We start from the raw sequence: 18133 nt of genomic DNA on the forward strand, positions 1-18133 counted from the left end.
GTATTCTGGATGGTAAAAGAGGCAAAAGTTCAAACATATACAGGCATTGGATCTTAAAGTTATAGCTGGGTAATTATAGGCTTGTGCACTAAGCAATTTTAGGACAACTAGTTCTATCCCTGCCTACCTGTCCAGGCAATATCACTGTGTGTGCTTGGTACTGTGACCTAATAGAAGAAGTTCACATCCACTGTACGCAACATGCTTCGAATCCCATTGTAAGGAACTCACGGTTTGAAGATTCGAGAAAGAAGTGATTCGTTCTGGAATGACATCAATCTCTTGCTGCTTTCAGTAGTGTCAGATCTAGGGTTCTTCTGTTGGGTATCAGGAAATGGACTGCTCACTTTTGAGCACTGGGTATAAACCAGCAAGGGGCCGTACGGCCGTTCACTTACAGTTTCTGGTTTGAATCCACTTCTGGTTCGCCGTAAGGTACTCAAGGCTGAGTGATGGTAAAGGGCCCTGACAGGATCAGGGTGGCGGGCATGCGTGGGTGCTGACATCGACGTGTTAAAGCTGTGAATTGTAAAAAATGCATTTTATGTGGCAGACAAATGTTTTCTGTTACTAATATCAGACAAATTATGTAAAAGGCTCCTACCCCTCTTCTGGTTGTTCTAGTTTGATGTAGATGACTTGTTTTATGCCTCTTGCGAACCAGTTCTGTACACCCCTCTGTCTTGAAAGAATGCCTTTCCCCTAAGGTGTAGGAACAATTTGATCTCCTTGGTTTGGTCATTCCTTTGTTCATAGGTTGTTTTTTCCACAATGTGCAGCTGTTTATATTCCTCGCTACACTACACTGCATGACAGGTCACTTCACTTGTGTTTGAGTTTTGGGTCATTTGGATGTAGCTTGTTTCACGCTGTATTGCTGGAATTGAATATAGGGATGGGATGTTATTTAAAGATTCTTCTGAGTTTTCGGGCAATCAGTTTACATACGGGATGACTATATTCCTCCCTATGTCAGGTTTCTATTGCTGTCTATGTCTCGGTTTTGAGACTCTACCATTTTCTGTTCTAATGACCATTGAACAGAGAAAATCTATTATTTTACAGCTATCACTGGAACATGAGGTGAGGGTAAATCCTCCATCAAGATCTTCTGTTCCATAAAGGATTTCCCTTCATTTTCAGGGGATTTCTACTTGCCTATGCTTTTGCTTTTGGGACAGAGAGCAAAGGGAATTTTGCAAATTGGGAACACAGAAAGCAAAATGAGCAGTGCAAAGATTCTAACCCTCTTCCACCCTATTCAAAATGTAATAAAATAGTTTCAAGTTTTATTCTCACAAAAAAACCTAATTCTTTAACTTTAAGCCCTGTTCAGCACTCTTTATGGAGATGTGAGACAGGGTCTTATAATGCCAAGCCTACATTGCAATGTTTGTGTTACAAATGTGTAATGCCGAAACAAATTGAATCTCCCAACATGCTAGCACACAATTACAATGACACCATTGATGCTGTGCAACATGAACACATGAAATTCACCTTGGCCATGTAAAAAAGAATAAACTCACTAATAATACATTGTTATAGGACCTTGGCAAAAATGTTCAGTAACAGGAAAAATTATGTATTTTACATTCATCTGTTCAAAGTACTTTTAGCTTCCTATGTTTTCCTTTTTCCTTCCTGCAATGAGGGGCAGAAGTAAAGCCAGTCCTTTGGAATCATGACTATAATTTGACCTTAATCGGTTCAAAGTACTTAATAAAGAAAAACATCCACTTCAGCTCCCTATTAATGTGCATTTTTTTCCTGTAGAGAGGTGCAGAGGTACACCTTGTCCCTTGGAATCATGACTTCTCTCAGATGGAATATGATGGTCTCCTAATCACAAGTGGCCCTGGAAACCCAGAGTTAGCAAAGCCTCTAATACAAAATCTCAAGAAGGTGAGTGAGCCCTGCACACAATTCCCATTATGTATTTCAACCAATTTATCATATTTTTTTATGTGGAGAGCTGACTTTTATTTCTAAATAATTTCTAGGTCTTCCAGAGTGACCGCCCTGAGCCTGTGTTTGGTATCTGTAAAGGGAATGAAATTGCAGCTTTGGCAGCTGGTGGCAAGACATATAGACTGCCCATGGCTAACAGGTAGGATGTTGCAGTGATGAAAGTGAATATAATAGTTTTAAGTTTAAAATACTGAAGTTTATATCTTCGAGAAATAAATATTACAAAAATTAAAAAGTTAATGCAAAAAAAGTTAAAAAACAATGCTAAGGAAAAAACATGAAAAAAATTAAAAAATAAATAAATATGTGTATGCATATAAATATTTTCCAGTGATGATTTCAGCTGGTTACCACCTGTCACTTCCATAGTATTCCATAGTATGAGAACATCTATATTATGTCTTTGTATACTTTTTATGAAAAATGCTAAATATAATTACGGTAAATATTAGTATTAACACATGATTTTGAGGAACTCTAAAAAACTACTCTTTTTAAGGCTCAACTTCAGCCAATAAAAAGAGTTAGGAAGATGAAGCATTTCTGTCAAATTTTCATTGCTGTCATTGACCCTGCTAATGAATTTTTACCTCACTTCCTGCCCTTGTGACATAGTGTAACAGCAGGACAAGAAACAAGAATGGTTGTCACTGAGACAGAAAGACATAGACAGGAAAAGCAACTGGACAGAGGACCAACAACTTTCCCATTTTACTGAGAAAAAAAATAATCAGTGTATGCCCCAAGGAGAGATTTTCCAAAAATTACTATTCCAAAAGAAAGTGGGGGGAAATATATTCAATGGGATCAAAGGCCACAGGAAAAACATGACAGGGATTCTATCCCCACCTCACTCTTTCCACAACTAAAAGAACATTTGGCTGGAATTTCACTGCCTGTGATGCATAATTTACAATATAGCTATATACATAGAAAAGAATACCTGTGTAAAAAAATGTAGCTGCAACTGATATCAATCAGTGCTAAGTTTAAAATTCTATCTGTTTTTAGACATGTCTGTTATGATGCATTTTAAAACTATCCAGTCTTTACGCCAATCTGGTACTTCAGATACAACTAGGCTTGTCTCTAATGTCCTTCTGATCCCTTTGTATTGGTTTGGACTTAGCTTATCTTCTAACTATTGCTAATATGTTACCCCTGGTTAATTATTGGCTAGAACTTGGGTCTCGTTTCTTTGTCTGAGGATTTACCCTCACCTGCTCTGATCTTCCTACCCAGTTGTCGAACTTTGATTGTCTGTGGCCTTCACCTCTAGTTTGAACATGATTACTACACTGTCTAAACATACATTTTTTTTTTTACCTGGTCCTGTCCGATTGCTATCGGTCTCCAGACGAGTAATTTAGAGGATCATAGCCTGAAATTTGTCCTTTAGCCACTAGGCCCTTTTAGAACCTCAGTGTAAGCATTCTGCTACCCTGCTGGTTAAAGAGAAGATCCATCTAAGTCTATGGCATTAATAGTTTGCAACCTCCATGTAAATAATTTTTCACATTTGATTTATCGTTGATTTTCTGTTGAAGTACTCATATACGAGAAGTTATGATCTAAAGTTGCAAAAAAAATTTATCTTTTTTTAGGTTTGCGTAAGAATCCGCTGTACAATTACTTTTAAACAAACACTTTGACTAAGAACTTCAGAATGTAAAAACATTCCTTGGCAGCCAAGTCTACGAACCAGTGAGCACATTATTCAAAGCAACAGTAAAACTTGAAAACACTCCGGGAAGCCTTAATGCACATCAGTGGTTAGTAAAGCTTCAAAAAGAGTGCTCACTCGTTCCTGGCTGGGCTGTCAGGGATTGTTTTTTTTGCATTCTGAGGTCACATTAACAGTCTGACAAGGACTGAGATTCTATAAAAGAGGTGCATTGGGTCCTCTATACGTTAGCAGGGGCCATATCTGAAGTACTTTGACTAAGATTTTTTTTTAACAGAGTAATAAACAAATTAGAGATTGCCAATAATTTGCTTCCATACTCACAATGAGAAGCAATGTGAAAAAACGACATACCTGTACAGGGGTTAAAGGTGGCACCATAATAAAGATTTAGACTTGTACATCATGGTGTAAATGAATAACATGAAAAGCATGAAATATATTTATTCTCCATATAATCTTCAAAGTACCAGAATGACTAGTCCCTGTAACATATTACCCTTTTTTCTTCTTTATAGAGGGCAGAACCAACCTGTTACAAACACCTTGAATGGCCAAGCTTTCATTACTGCTCAGAACCATGCTTATGCAGTGGATAGCAATTCTCTACCTGCAGGCTGGAAACCACTTTTTGTAAACATCAATGACCAGAGCAATGAGGTGACTTCAGTTCCTGGGGATGTACTGTTTCAATAAGAACAACATATATTCCTTCATCTATCTTTCTTTTCACAGGGGATTATGCATGAGACCAAACCAATCTTCACTGCGCAATTCCGCCCTGAGGCCAACCCTGGGCCTGTTGACACAGAGGTACAGTACACCAATGTACATGGAAGCATTAGATATAGCCATAATAAGATTACTATGACCTTGCTGGGAAAGGTTACCAGGATTACGTTTTTTTCTGCAAGCTTACTAAATCAATGCTTTTGTTAGATCATATTCTGAACTACTTTGTTCTTCATTTTAGTTCCTATTTGATGTCTACATGTCACTGATAAAGAAGGGTAAAGGCACCACCCTGGCATCTGTAATGCCCAAACCAGCTCTGCAGTCTAAACGGATTGAAGTAAGTAGCCCTGTTGAACGGGGGTACATTTGCTGGATTGGATATATTTTAGAGTAAACAAAAATTAAATAATGCCTGGCTGGAAAATGTACTTACCAACCAGCAACAGTCATTAATTAAATCTGTCAGGGTGATAAGGAGTGATTGTGTTCTCTTTTGAAGACACTGTGACTTTACAAAACAAACTCTAAGATTCTCTGAATTATCTTTTCAGCTGGCAAAATAGTGGCACTATTCCTGCAACAAATAAAAAAAATACCTCTAGTTCATAGATAATGAAATTGAAGATAAATAAGACCAACTGTAGGTTAATGTAAAGGGACAGGAAGAGTGCCTATCTCTGTACGCTGTGTAGCTGGCAGCATGTTTGCCACCGCTAACCCCCACACCTGTCACCTGTTCTTAAAGGATGCTGTTGGCTTTACAGCCAAAAGCCTCCTAGCAACCAATGAAGCTGAGAGCGGGCAGAGACTGATGGGGAAATGGAGACACTAGCTCCTCATTAGGTTTGCTCCCTCCTTGTGATTGACAGCAGGGACTGGATGGGTTCTATAGCCAATAGCAGGCTGTCTATTGGCTATGGATCTGCATGTTGCCTGCTGTTAACCACAAGGAGAGCAAACCTGATAGGGAACTAGTATCTCTGAATACCCATCAGGCTCCACTCACTCAGCCTAAAAAGTCTGTGACTGCGGTGCTGTGCATGTGACAGCTTCAACGGTGGGGAGGGAGTTCAGTTTACTGAGGAAGTGGAGTCTGTATGGACACAATGGCCTCATTACGCTACACACACAGTGATTGCCACAAATTTATGTACCTATTTCCAACAGATACATGAATCTGTCGCATGTACTGATATTTGATGTGTGGAGACACAGCGGAATTCTAAAGACTGTCAAAGACTCGTTGTCTGCCTCTAAAAAGTCAGTATGGAGTACTTTGAAGAGAGGAGAATGGAGGGAAGCAAGTTATTGTTATATTGTTAAAAATTTCAGCTTGAGTCAAAAATTAAAAAAGTGTTTTTTGAACAAAGTATATAAGGAAAGCCTAAAAACATTTAAAAAGGAACACATAGCTCCACACGCTGCTTGCATATGGAAATACATTTTTTTTATAGTAGGGTAATGAATGGCTGTGCTTTTCAGTTTTGACTTTAATCAGTGCTGATTGGTGAGCATATTATTCCAACAAATTTTAAACTATCCTGCCATTGATGATTTTGTTGTTATTTTTCATGAGGTATTGGCCAAAAACAGTAAAACTAAATATTGCTAGTAGCTACAATCATAAACTTAGCCTTATTAAGCCTTGTATCTGTGTCAATAGAAGGACAGCAGGGCACACCAGAGGGGTGCTAGGGAAGCAATATAGAGGCAAGGCCATCATAATATAGGGGGATCTTCCTTGTGTTCCTATGAACTGTGTTTCTTGTTATGCTAGCCTCACCTATTTTAAGTATTTCCAATGTCCTTCTGTCTATTTTTCTATTTTAAAACCTCATTTTTTAATACCCTGCTGTTCATTAAATCTTATACTATGTAGGTAGGTAAAGTCCTCATCCTGGGCTCTGGAGGTCTCTCTATTGGACAAGCAGGGGAGTTTGATTATTCTGGATCACAGGCAGTTAAAGCTATGAAAGTAAGTGCATTTTTTTTAATATGATTAGATACAGTGGTTATAGGAAATCTAGACTTTGTATATGAATAGAAATAATATACATATAATGTTGTTAAGCAACATGAGTGTCAATAAATGTGCACAGGTCTCGGTCATCTGAGGAAGCAGGAGGGTGGACAGTTGCTTACCTCCACACCTTCCTTTCTAGCTTGGATGGAAATAGAATTACCTGAGCTTAGTCTAAACAGAGGAAATCTAAAATTGCTGTTTAATATAATGCTGTAAGACCAACATCATAGTATACTCCTAAGCAGTGGCAGATTGCAAAAATGGCAGAACTGGCAGCTGCCTGGGCCCTCAGATTCCAGGGAGCCCATGGAATTCAAAAAAGTTCTGCACTTCAGTGCTCTTCATACTAAGTCAATTTCAGCGTTGCAAGTTTGTACCCTTTTTTTTGGGGGGGGGGGGGGGGGGGGTGATCAACAATGGCAGCCTTTGTATTTATGTATAAAGGTTTCCATTAGGATTTTATTACAGTCATATCCAAACTGCCCTGGGCCAATAGTATAAAAAAAATCACTATTGCTCCTAGGGCCTGCACCGTTACATTATTCTGTTTCTACTCCACCATGAAAGTACTAAATGAAATAGGATGTGTTGTCACATGATTTGCAGGATGCAGAAAAAAAAAATCATTCAGTGAAGATCATTGTGTTAAATTATTAATTTGTTATTTTAGAAGCCAAGGACAACATTTTCATTGACAATGAGCAAGCTGGGCAGCCAAAGAAGGGCAGTGGGGAGGTCAATCAAAAATAGAAATTCAGTAGCAAATAAAAGTAAACAACTTTACTGAAAGATTCATATTGCATTAAAGTAGACTTGTTAGACTTGTAACTACAGCTCTTACAGTGAGTAATGATATGGCACTGGTCTGATAGGATATGTTGGGTGCTAGAGAATAAAAATGATTAATAACACACTATTCTACACGTGTATGTTGCTAAAAGACAGAAGTTGATTGTACATTAATTGTTTTGTTGTTGCATATCTAATGAAATTTTTGTCCCATAGGAAGAAAATGTGAAAACAGTTCTTATGAACCCCAACATTGCCTCTGTCCAGACTAATGAGGTGGGCATCAAGCAAGCTGACACGGTCTACTTCTTGCCTATCACACCACAGTTTGTCACTGAAGTCATTAAGGCAGAAAGACCTGACGGAATTATCCTGGGAATGGGTGGACAGACAGCTCTGAACTGCGGTGAGTACAGCCCAAATCTGGTAATACATGGTTAGAATTGTGTTTGAAAATATTCATTTTCAAAACATTTGATTTTCTAATGGTTAATGGGGATAAGTTGACAATCGTTTTCAACTGTAGTGACAGGAAAACCTTAAGGCAATGGATAGGTTTTTTTTCTTGTTTCTGAACAATTGTCTAACTGCTAGGAAAAGTTGAAATCCAGTCGAATACTGTCTAAGCTTTAACCTAATCCCACCCCCATTCTAAGCCATATTCTAACTACCCTGTAAAGGAAATATATCTATACTTACCTATTCTGGGGGCGATCTGGTCCAGCCACATAATCGGCTCCCAATACTCTCAATACAGTCTGAGAAAGCACAGATAAACAGAGAACACACCAGTAGTGTCCAGTAAGGCTACATAAGGAATGTATCCCCTGTCTGAGTTTAGCTATACCCAGCTCATTTCCTGTACACATGTGATTCCAGTTAATCAGCTGTGAGCTATCATTGCACACTTACAGGGATCTGAAGTTGCCCACAATGATACAACTACCCTCCCCATCCTAAATACAGGAGAGAGGTGGTAGAGGCTGAAATTAAACAGAAGGATATTTTGACTAGTTTGGAAAAGTGTATCAAAAAACATTAAAAGATTACTTAAATTTGGTTAAATTTTCCTAGGTATGATGCCTTAGGGCCTGTTACAAAAAATAAGGAAAAACACATGAAAAACAACAAAAATGTTATCCTACAAACAATACCTGTGGATTTGAATTAGACAAACTCTTCTTTGTAGTTCATTCTTTTTTTTATCTATGGCAGGTGTTGAACTTTTCAAACGAGGGGTACTCAAGGAATACGGAGTACGGGTTTTGGGCACTTCAGTGGAGTCCATCATGTTTACAGAAGACAGACAGCTCTTCTCTGACAAATTAAATGAAATTAAGGAACCTATTGCCCCCAGTTTTGCTGTGGAATCGGTAAGGCTGATTTTTACATGTGGCATTAAAAAGAAAAATGTGAATTATGTAATGCCTCACCAATAAAGGATGTTGCTTTTAGATTGAGCCTCAAAGTGATTGTAAGGTTTCATTTTTTTTCCTATAATAATAACAAACTTACCTGCTCTGTTGCAGTGGTTTTGCACAGAGTGGCCCAGATCCTCCTCTTCTTCTGTGTCCATTCAGACACGGAGCCCAACCCCGGCCCTCCTCTGCCCCTCTCTCTCCTGATTGGCTTGTTGACTTTGATTGACAGCAGCGGTAGCCAATCAGGAGGGAGAATCTCAGACAGCTGAGACACTCGTGGACATTGCTGGACAGAGAGGGACCTCAGTTAAGTATTAGGGGGGCTGAGGAGGGCTACTGCACACAAAAGGCTTTTTATCTTAATGCATAGATTAAATTTAGATAAAAGCCTTCTGACTTTATAACCACTTTTAACTGGAACTAAAGTAAAAAATGCTTACCTCTGTTCTAATGGTCTGAAGTCTGCGAGGTCCCCTGCCTGCATCTTCTCCTTGTCTTCTTCCGTTTACTGGTCTTTGGTAGTTTTGATTGACTGGTGCCTGCTACTAGCATTTTTTTTATCAACTATAATTCCAGTTTATTCTTTTAAAGATGACTAATGTAAGCTCTAATAAGCAGGGCCCTCTGACTCCTCCTCCTGTATTGAATTGTATTGCAACTGTATTGTCTGCCCTCATGTTGTAAAGCACTGTGCTAACTGTTGGCGCTATATAAATCTTGTATAATAATAATAATAATAATAATAATAATAATAATAATAATAATAATGTGCAGAGTGATGGAAGCAGGCACAGTATAAAAGCAAAATCTACTATTAACATTCTACAACAGTGGATCTCAACCAGGGTTCTGTGGAACCCTAGGGTCCCTCCAGAGGTTGCTAGGGGTTCCTTGAGCAATGAGCAATTTCTGCCTCTCAGATAAATTTCCCTGACACCATTGATCTTTTTAGCTATCTGGAAGAAGGTAATTCTTCCCAGTGTCCACAAGTGTTAGAAGCATTGTTCCCACTGACGATCATACTAATGTATCATGAGTTGTAAATATAGTCATTTTTAGCAGGGTTCCCTGAGACCTGAAAATTATTTCAAGGGTTCCTCTGTGTTGAAAAGGTTGAGAAAGGCTGTTCTACAATATTGAGAAACTGCTCCAACATTCATATTATTTCATAATAAATGTTGTCAGGTGTGAAGTTAGATTACAGGGATAATCAAGTTTATAATCGTTTTACACAAAGCCTGCTCTATCTTCCTTTACCATAATAAAATAACAGTTTGGAGTGGAGGTGTTGATCTAATTGGAGTGAAAGAAAATATTGGAAATATTAGACATAGTGGTTGATTTACTAGAGGTAAATAGACTGTAGGGGTTATTTACTAAAACTGTATCTATAGCTAAATGTTATTTTAAGCTTTGGATTAAACTGGGAAGGATCAGAATCCCTATCAGGTTTTTGGCTGTCTGGAGAATTCCCCTCACTTCCTGTCCGTAGGGATAACGTTTTCAACTCTCCAGTGGCTGCACTGTTTCATTTTTTATTGCTGTTTCCCTGTTGCAAATTTTCTCCATGTTTCCTGTCTAGTAAAGGTTGTCCCCAGAACATGAAGTATGGGAAAAAGTCTCTAACAGAGTCCCAGATTGCAGTAAAACTGGAAAAACATTCTCATCCTTCCCTACTCTAAGTAAAGCTAGAAAAATAAAAAACAAAAAAGGTTTTGACTGTAGATACAGTTTTGGCTTTAAACAAAGTATGTCTCTTCTGCATTAAAAATCCTGCCTGCTCAGCCATTTGTATTTTTTACATAAAGTTCACTTTAAGGTAAAAAACCTTAAGCCTTTAAATCCTTTTTAACAACAGATAGTGCAAAAAGTCAGAAAGTGACATTTATTCTGATCTTTGCTGCAAATAAGTTAATAAAAGAAATGTATTTTGGATATATGGCTGTTAGGTAACAGTTGAACCTTTTCCTCATTATTTTAACTGTCTTATCTGTCTGACCTAATATGTTAGGTAATAAAGCTTTTTTTCTTGTAGGTAAAAGATGCTTTGGAAGCAGCTAATAAAATTGGGTATCCTGTCATGATTCGATCTGCCTATGCCTTAGGTGGTCTGGGGTCAGGACTTTGTCCCGATAAGGAAACACTCACGGACCTGGCAACAAAGGTAAAAATGACTAGGCTTTTCAGAGCACGGGAAATTAACCGTAGTCCATTCATATCTCCTAAGTTACATTTGCAGAATTGTACTGACTTAATGGACCAATTTAATGGTTCTGAATGCCGAAGCTCAAGCTAAAAATAAAATGAAATAAAATAAAATAATGCAATAGGATAAAGTATGTTGAATGGCTAAAAATGAATAAAGTTGCAAAAGGTTAAAACGCCATTCAGTCTATTTTTTACCATCTGCATCCCACTGAGGCAGTTTCCCTTCACTTTCTGTCCTGCAAACACAACAGAAAATAAAGTAAATCTTACTAAAGTGAGGGAAATACCAATCTAAGACAATTGTCAAAGAAACATGTGTTTCCATTGCATAATTTACCCTTACCTCTTGCTGTGGTTATAACTCTAAAAATTTGGACTTCTATTTTTTTGTCTCAGTGACAATGGTCGCTAGGCAATTAGAGGGATGAATCTTGCCAGCAGGTTCATGGACTTGAATAAAACATGACAGTGGGTCTATCTGTTCACTACTCTCTAAATTTATCAAAAAAAAAAGAAGTTGTGTTTGTATATATGCAGTATATATATATATATGTATATATACAGTATCTCATGAAAGTGAATACACCCCTCACATTTTTGTAAATATTTTATTATATCTTTTCATGTGACAACACTGAAGAAATGACACTTTGCTACAATGTAAAATAGTGAGTGTACAGCTTGTATAAGGGCTCTTTCACACGGTCCGCTCCGTAGGCGGATCCGTGTTGCTCAGCAGGTATTGATCCGCGATCCCCACTGAGCCGGGCGGATGACAGCTCCGTCTCCGCTTGCAGAGCGGAGAGGGAGGTGTCTCAGCCCCCGCTGCCCTCTATGGGGGATCGGATGAGAGCGGACCGCTTGTCCGCTCTCATCAGATCCAATCCGCTCCGATTACTGAACGGATGGAAAAATAGGGTTTCCATCCATTCAGATTTCAAGCACAGGATCGGATGCGGATGGCAGCGGGTGTCAGCGGAGGTGTCTCCGCTGACACCCGCTGCCCCATAGAGCTGCATGGAGGATCCGATCAGATCCGCATAAAAAACTGACAGGCGGATCTGATCGGATCGCCCGTGTGAAAGAGCCCTACCAGTGTAAATTTGCTGTCCCCTCAAAGTAACTCAACACACAGCCATTAATGTCTAAACCACTGGTACCTCATAGAAATGGGAAAATGCAGCCAATAGAGATGTCGCAAACCTAAAATTTGCCGTTCGCGAACGGCGAACGCGAACCTCCGCAAATGTTCGCGAACGGGCGAACCGGGCGAACCGCTATAGACTTCAATAGGCAGGCGAATTTTAAAACCCACAGGGACTCTTTCTGGCTACAATAGTAATGGAAAAGTTGTTTCAAGGGGACTAACACCTGGACTGTGGCATGCCGGAGGGGGATCCATGGCAAAACTCCCATGGAAAATTACGTAGTTGACACAGAGTCGGGTTTTAATCCATAAAGGGCATAAATCACCTAACATTCCTAAATTGTTTAGCATAACGTGCTTTAAAACATCCAGTGTATGTATATGATCAGGTATGATGTTGTATCAATCAGGTAGTTTAAGGGTTACGTCCGCTTCACAGTGACAGACCAAACTCTGACAGACCAAACTCCCCGTTTAACGCACCACAAACAACCGCAAACAGTCCATTTGCAGTGGGTACAGTACAGTCTGTGGACCTGACACTCACTGGCAGGTAACTATAAAAAATATATATTTTTTTAATTTGCAAGGTGCTGTGCCACCGTATATATATGAGTGGTGGGCACTGCAGTGGGCACAGTACACTCTGTGGACCTGACACTCACTGGCAGGCCAGGCAATTGCAATTATAAAAAATATATATTTTTTTTAATTTGCAAGGTGCTGTGCCACCGTATAAATCAGTGGTGGGCACTGCAGTGGGCACAGTACACTCTGTGGACCTGAGACTCACTGGCAGCCGGCAGGCAACTGCAATTCTGACAGAGGAAAAAAAAATTATTTTTTAAACTGCAAGGTACTGTGCCACCCGATATGAGTGTGGTGTGCAAACAGTACAGTCTGTGGTGGGTCTGTGGCCTCTCACACACAGCGGGCAGGCAACTGCACAATATATATATATATATATATATATATGTATATAAAAAAAATTGACTGAAATACCAGCCCTAAAAAGGGCTTTTTGGGGTGCTGTCAGGATGCTGTCCTTACAGCAGGAGTGGACCGAGAACATTATCTAACAACTGTCCCTATTAACAGCAGCAGCAGCAGCACTCTCTCAGCTGCTCTCACTAACACACTGCTTCAGAATGATCTAAGATGGATGCTGCCCTTGCTTTTTTATAGGAGGTGGGAGGGGGTGGGAGGGAGGGTATGCTGATTGGCTGGAATGTGTCTGCTGACTGTGAGGTACAGGGTCAAAGTTTGCCTCAATGATGAAGTAAAGGGGGCGGACCGAACATCGCATATGTTCGCCCACAGTGGCGGACGTGAACAAGCGATGTTCGCCGGGAACTGTTCGCCGGCGAATAGTTCGGGACATCTCTAGCAGCCAACCCGTGGTTTTGTTTAGCAGAGTAGTGTGAAGCTGCTCTAATATAGCACAGTTGCTAAATTTTACTGTTTCTTTCTCCATGGAAGTCAGTCTGGTCAAACTGATAAAATTTATATTTTTCCTCCTGTATTAAATTGTTTTGTAACTGTACTGTTTGCCCTAATTTTGTAAAGTGATGCACAAACTGTTGGCGCTGTATAAATCCAGTATAATGATAATAATAATATAGCCCCAAAAACAGGACAAAGGTGTAAATCAAATTTTACTTCTCATAAAAGACGTCTGCTTAAATGATATCTAACTTTAATAACAAGAGAGTGCATGTATTCATTGTGTTTGTGTAAGAATGTGTATAAAGGCTGCAGATTGTCAAATATAGTAGTCAAGGTATTATCAAAAAATGTAATACAAATCACAGTTGGTAGCATACACTATCCTTGCATGGACATTTATTTTAGGATTATAATAAAATATGTAGAACCAATCAAAGAAACTTTATTGTTACACTTCATTTTCATCTTCTTCTTGCAAATCATGTTTTATATTAATATTAGACCATGCAAAATTTACACAGTGTAATTGTTTTTAACTCTGACAATTTCTATTTTAAAGGCTCTGGCAATGACCAACCAGATTTTGGTGGAACGTTCAGTAGTAGGCTGGAAAGAGATTGAGTATGAGGTAGTAAGAGACGCAGCAGATAACTGTGTTACCGTCTGCAACATGGAAAATGTTGATGCTATGGGGGTCCATACAGGTAAACATTTGTGTTTCCCTATGTGAAATTGTATATGTGTACTACTGACAATGTATTTTATTTTAAACACCATCAGTAACATTTATTAAAAGATGAAGATGAGAATCTTATAAACAATGTAAAAACTCTAAAAACTGCAATAAATGGAACCTCACAAAATGAGTATAGCCACTACACTAAGTCCAAAAAACATCAGTCTTCAGTTTCTGTGATACAACAACCACACCGTTGTGTGAAAAGTGATTCAAAAACTTCACTCTTCATTATGTGTTATATGTGCACCCACCATGTAGGTGAAAAACCTGCTCACCTCCTTATAAGACCTCATACATTGGTCATAACTCACTTGTTACACTTTCCCCAAATGTATACAATGACTCGTTAATTCTCCTCCACTTGATCCAGATTCTACTACACCCTTCTCCTCCGCAACGCTCAGGCCTCAGAATGTAGATAGGATAAAACAAAAAAGCATAACTATAGTGCTCTCTACTTTCTCTTTATTATCGCCCAAAAGGTTAAACAAACTTACAGGGTATAAAAACAGCAACACTCATAGTATCTGTACTGGCTCACCACATAAACTTCCAAAATGGCCACAGGGTGATGTCACAGGCTCAGCTGCACCCTCCTATACACGGTATGACCTGTGATTGGTCTTCCTCAGTAGGTGGAGACTCATCACATTGGATATACTTTATATACATTTGGATATAGAGGACAAATCACATCTAATGGGAAGAAAAAAGTAATAGAAAATGAACTATTGCTAATGAAAAAGTTGAGATCGAAATTAACATCTAAGCCAGTTGGGCCGTGACGTCACCCATGCCATTTTGGACGTTTATGTGGTGAGCCATGGCCAGGTCTTCTAAGGCGGTGAGCAGGTTTTTCACCTAATGGTGGAGGCACATATGGCACATAAGGAAGAATTAAGATTTTAAATCACTTTTCACACAGCAGTGTGTTTGTTATATCACAGAAACTAAAGACTGTTGTTAAGTGTTTTTTGGACTTACATTTATTTTTGTTAATCACATATTGTTGCGCTACCCTAATTTTGTGTGGTATGTTTATCTGGTGAGGATGTTGTGGAATCACCTGTTAAGTGTTTGAGCAGCAACAAAAATAGAAGTATTTAATATATACTGTATTTTAGTTTTTAATTATAGTTTACTAATTGGGAGGCTGCAATGATTGCACTTTTTGTTATAAATGGAGCCTGTCAGGGTTGGAATTTGGAACCTGCTACTGGTGAGCGTCAGAGGTGACATGATATCTGACCAGTGCTGGGACAAGGTCATCCAGCGTTCAGGGCAAATATGCCAAACTGCGCCCCCTGCTTACCTTAGGGTTAGGGTCAGGGCACCCCCATCCCTGCAATAACCCATTGTGCCCAGGGCAGCCAACCCTCCTGCCCATCCCTTGTCCTGGCCCTGTATCTGACAGTGGCCAGATAATCATGTGCCTGACTTCACACACGTTTTTTGATTCACTGAGGGAGTAGAACATTTCCATTTACAAAGTAAACACAGTTTCACTTTATTCATTAAGCTAAATGAACATTATTTTGCAGTGAACACATTCCACTTGTTTAGTAAATCATCCTCCATGTTGCCCTTCTTTTGAGTGTACAGAATAAATCATCCTCTGCTGATTTCTATCATCCAATCATGTAAAAACAAAAATGCTGTTTTTTATTTTCCCTGCATGTCCCCCTCAGATCTACAGCAACTGCATTCCCGAGTGCACTTGCAGTGCACTTGTAGAGTGCACTGTGGATTTGCCTTTAGTAAATAAACCCCATTGCCTTTTATTCTTCTCTCCCACCACTGAAATACTGATGTTATGCTGCACCATTCTCCTCTGGCCAATAGGGGGACTGCTAACGTCAAGCACCCTATAGACTTCTTTGCAGAACGCTGAGAATCCTGGAAGTTGTAGTTTGAGACAGCAACCATGTAATGAGGCCAATTGACACCTTACACTACAGATTCCAATATGCACTGTGCAGTGAAAGTGAGAGGTGAATTTTATTATATGCCCTGGAAAGTTCTTCCTCCTGGCGCCAAAGGAGTTGGTTTTGTTTGAATGCGGGAATACATGAGACCATACCAGCGGAGCGCTGATCCTTAGACTGGGAGTGAAGACACCCGAGGCATTGCAGCACTGCCCACATCACAGCACCTGCACAACTGCCACAGAGAAATAGGAGCATCCACTCACTATCTGTTTGCCACCACTGATTACTACTGCTCACTGCTGCACTTAAGGTGGTGTCAGGTAGAAAAGCCTGATATGATGAGGAAGGCCCCTCTTCCACCTCTGAGTTGGGGCCCCTGATAGAGTTGAAAGGTAGCACAGAAGTGCAGAGTGGCATGAGTGCCTGTTAGTCTTGCTAGCAGCAGAGCTTCACAGGATATCCGGGCCAAGCAGAGGACTATTGTCAGTGGATCACAGCAGATCAGGGATGCCGTGTAGCAACCGGTGAGCAGTAGGCAGGAGCAGGCCAGCACTGGCGACAGTAGATGGGCAAAGCACAGGCCGGTAGCAGACATATGGAAAGCAGGAACCAGTAGATAGTAGGCAGACACTTGCAGCTGGCAATCCAGCAATGACTGGAACAGAATCAGGCAGGCAGGTTCATTCACACGCAGATGGGTCAGATACAGATACCCAAGCAAGAGCAAAGTTAGCGTTTAGGCCAGGTCGGTCACAGATCAGTGAAGCAGCAGCAATGGACACAGGTAGAATTGAAGGTGAGGGGCAAGCTAGAATCAGTGCAGGCAGAGTTCAAGAGTAGTCAAGGCAAGCCGAGTCAGTAACTGGAGTCAAATGTGGAGTAACAGGTTGCAGGTATGCACAGGAATGCTGTAGACAAGACAACAGTGGATCATAGTACAGGCTCAGTTTAAATAGCCCACTTGGGCAAGTGTGGGCAGCAGATGCGTGTGCGTGCGCACACAGATGCGCATGCAAATGTGCAAACATGCATAAGCACATGCACCTTTCCTACGTGCCCATAAGGGATCATAAATTAGCTTGCGACTATGCACAGGAAGCCATTTAGAAGAACCATTTTAGCTGCTGGTATGCATTTCCCGACAAGCAGCCATGCTACTGTTTATGCTGATCTGGATGCCAAATGTCAACCTATGCCTAGTTTTTAATGATAATCACTTTGTGTTCTAAACTGTGTTTTTGCCTTTGTTAATCCATTTTATGCTTGCCTAGCTACCAACCATATTGGATGACAATATATTAGGTTTGCCTTTACTATCTGATTTGGTGCCTGTTTTCTTTGACATAGCGCTACTGCTGTGCTACTCTCTGTGATTTCCTGTGCTGTTGTATGTTTGTACACTAAACCTGGTGTGTCAGTTTTCTTTGGAAAAGGTTAAGGCAAAGAACAGAGGACCCATCCTAATCAACAACTGTTACGGGGGTAGCACTACATGTACATTTTAAATTGACACTTTGCATATCCACTTTTCTAATAACCAACCCAAACAGGAAGGTAAACTTACTAATCCCCGTTTCTTCACTTGCTCTCGCTCTATTCCCACTCCTTTGGAGCACCCCTCTGGTGCCCTAACAGAGTGGGCTTTCTGCACATCGGGTAGAATTTGACCTCACCCATAGAGCAGTGTTAGGGACTGAGTATCCAATCTCCAAGCCTTAACACTGTCACATGAGGAGGGACAGTGACATGATCCACCCAGGTAAGCTCCAACTGACACTGAATCTTACCCAGGGTTGACTTCTGCAGAAGGGAGGCAGAAAGAGAGGGTGAATGAATGAGTATACCTTGCTAAGGAGTCTATCAGCAGACACTATTAATCTGCTCTAAATAGTAAGTGACAGTGGAATTGATTTACTAAAACTGGGGAGTGTAAAATCTGGTGCAGCTGTACATGGTAACCAATCCGCTTCCAACATCAGCTTGTTTAATTAAGCTTTGAAAAAAAAAACATGTAAGCTGATTAGTTTGTAATTGAATGCAAA

General features: G+C 40.0%; 1 protein-coding gene across 1 annotated transcript in view; it reads left to right on the plus strand.

Annotated features, from left to right (window-relative positions):
* CPS1 (carbamoyl-phosphate synthase 1) overlaps window positions 1-18133 on the plus strand; it is a 166394-nt gene that overhangs the window by 48939 nt on the left and 99322 nt on the right. Inside the window, exons 8-17 of the mRNA XM_082261903.1 lie at window positions 1777-1905; window positions 2004-2110; window positions 4174-4315; window positions 4391-4468; window positions 4629-4727; window positions 6270-6365; window positions 7419-7608; window positions 8418-8575; window positions 10659-10787; window positions 13984-14128. Coding sequence (XP_082118029.1) covers window positions 1777-1905; window positions 2004-2110; window positions 4174-4315; window positions 4391-4468; window positions 4629-4727; window positions 6270-6365; window positions 7419-7608; window positions 8418-8575; window positions 10659-10787; window positions 13984-14128 — 1273 coding nt within the window. The remainder of the gene's footprint in view (window positions 1-1776; window positions 1906-2003; window positions 2111-4173; window positions 4316-4390; window positions 4469-4628; window positions 4728-6269; window positions 6366-7418; window positions 7609-8417; window positions 8576-10658; window positions 10788-13983; window positions 14129-18133) is intronic.

The sequence above is a fragment of the Pelophylax lessonae genome (genome assembly GCF_965119305.1).
Source record: "Pelophylax lessonae genome assembly, chromosome: 6".
Taxonomy (NCBI): domain Eukaryota; kingdom Metazoa; phylum Chordata; class Amphibia; order Anura; family Ranidae; genus Pelophylax; species Pelophylax lessonae.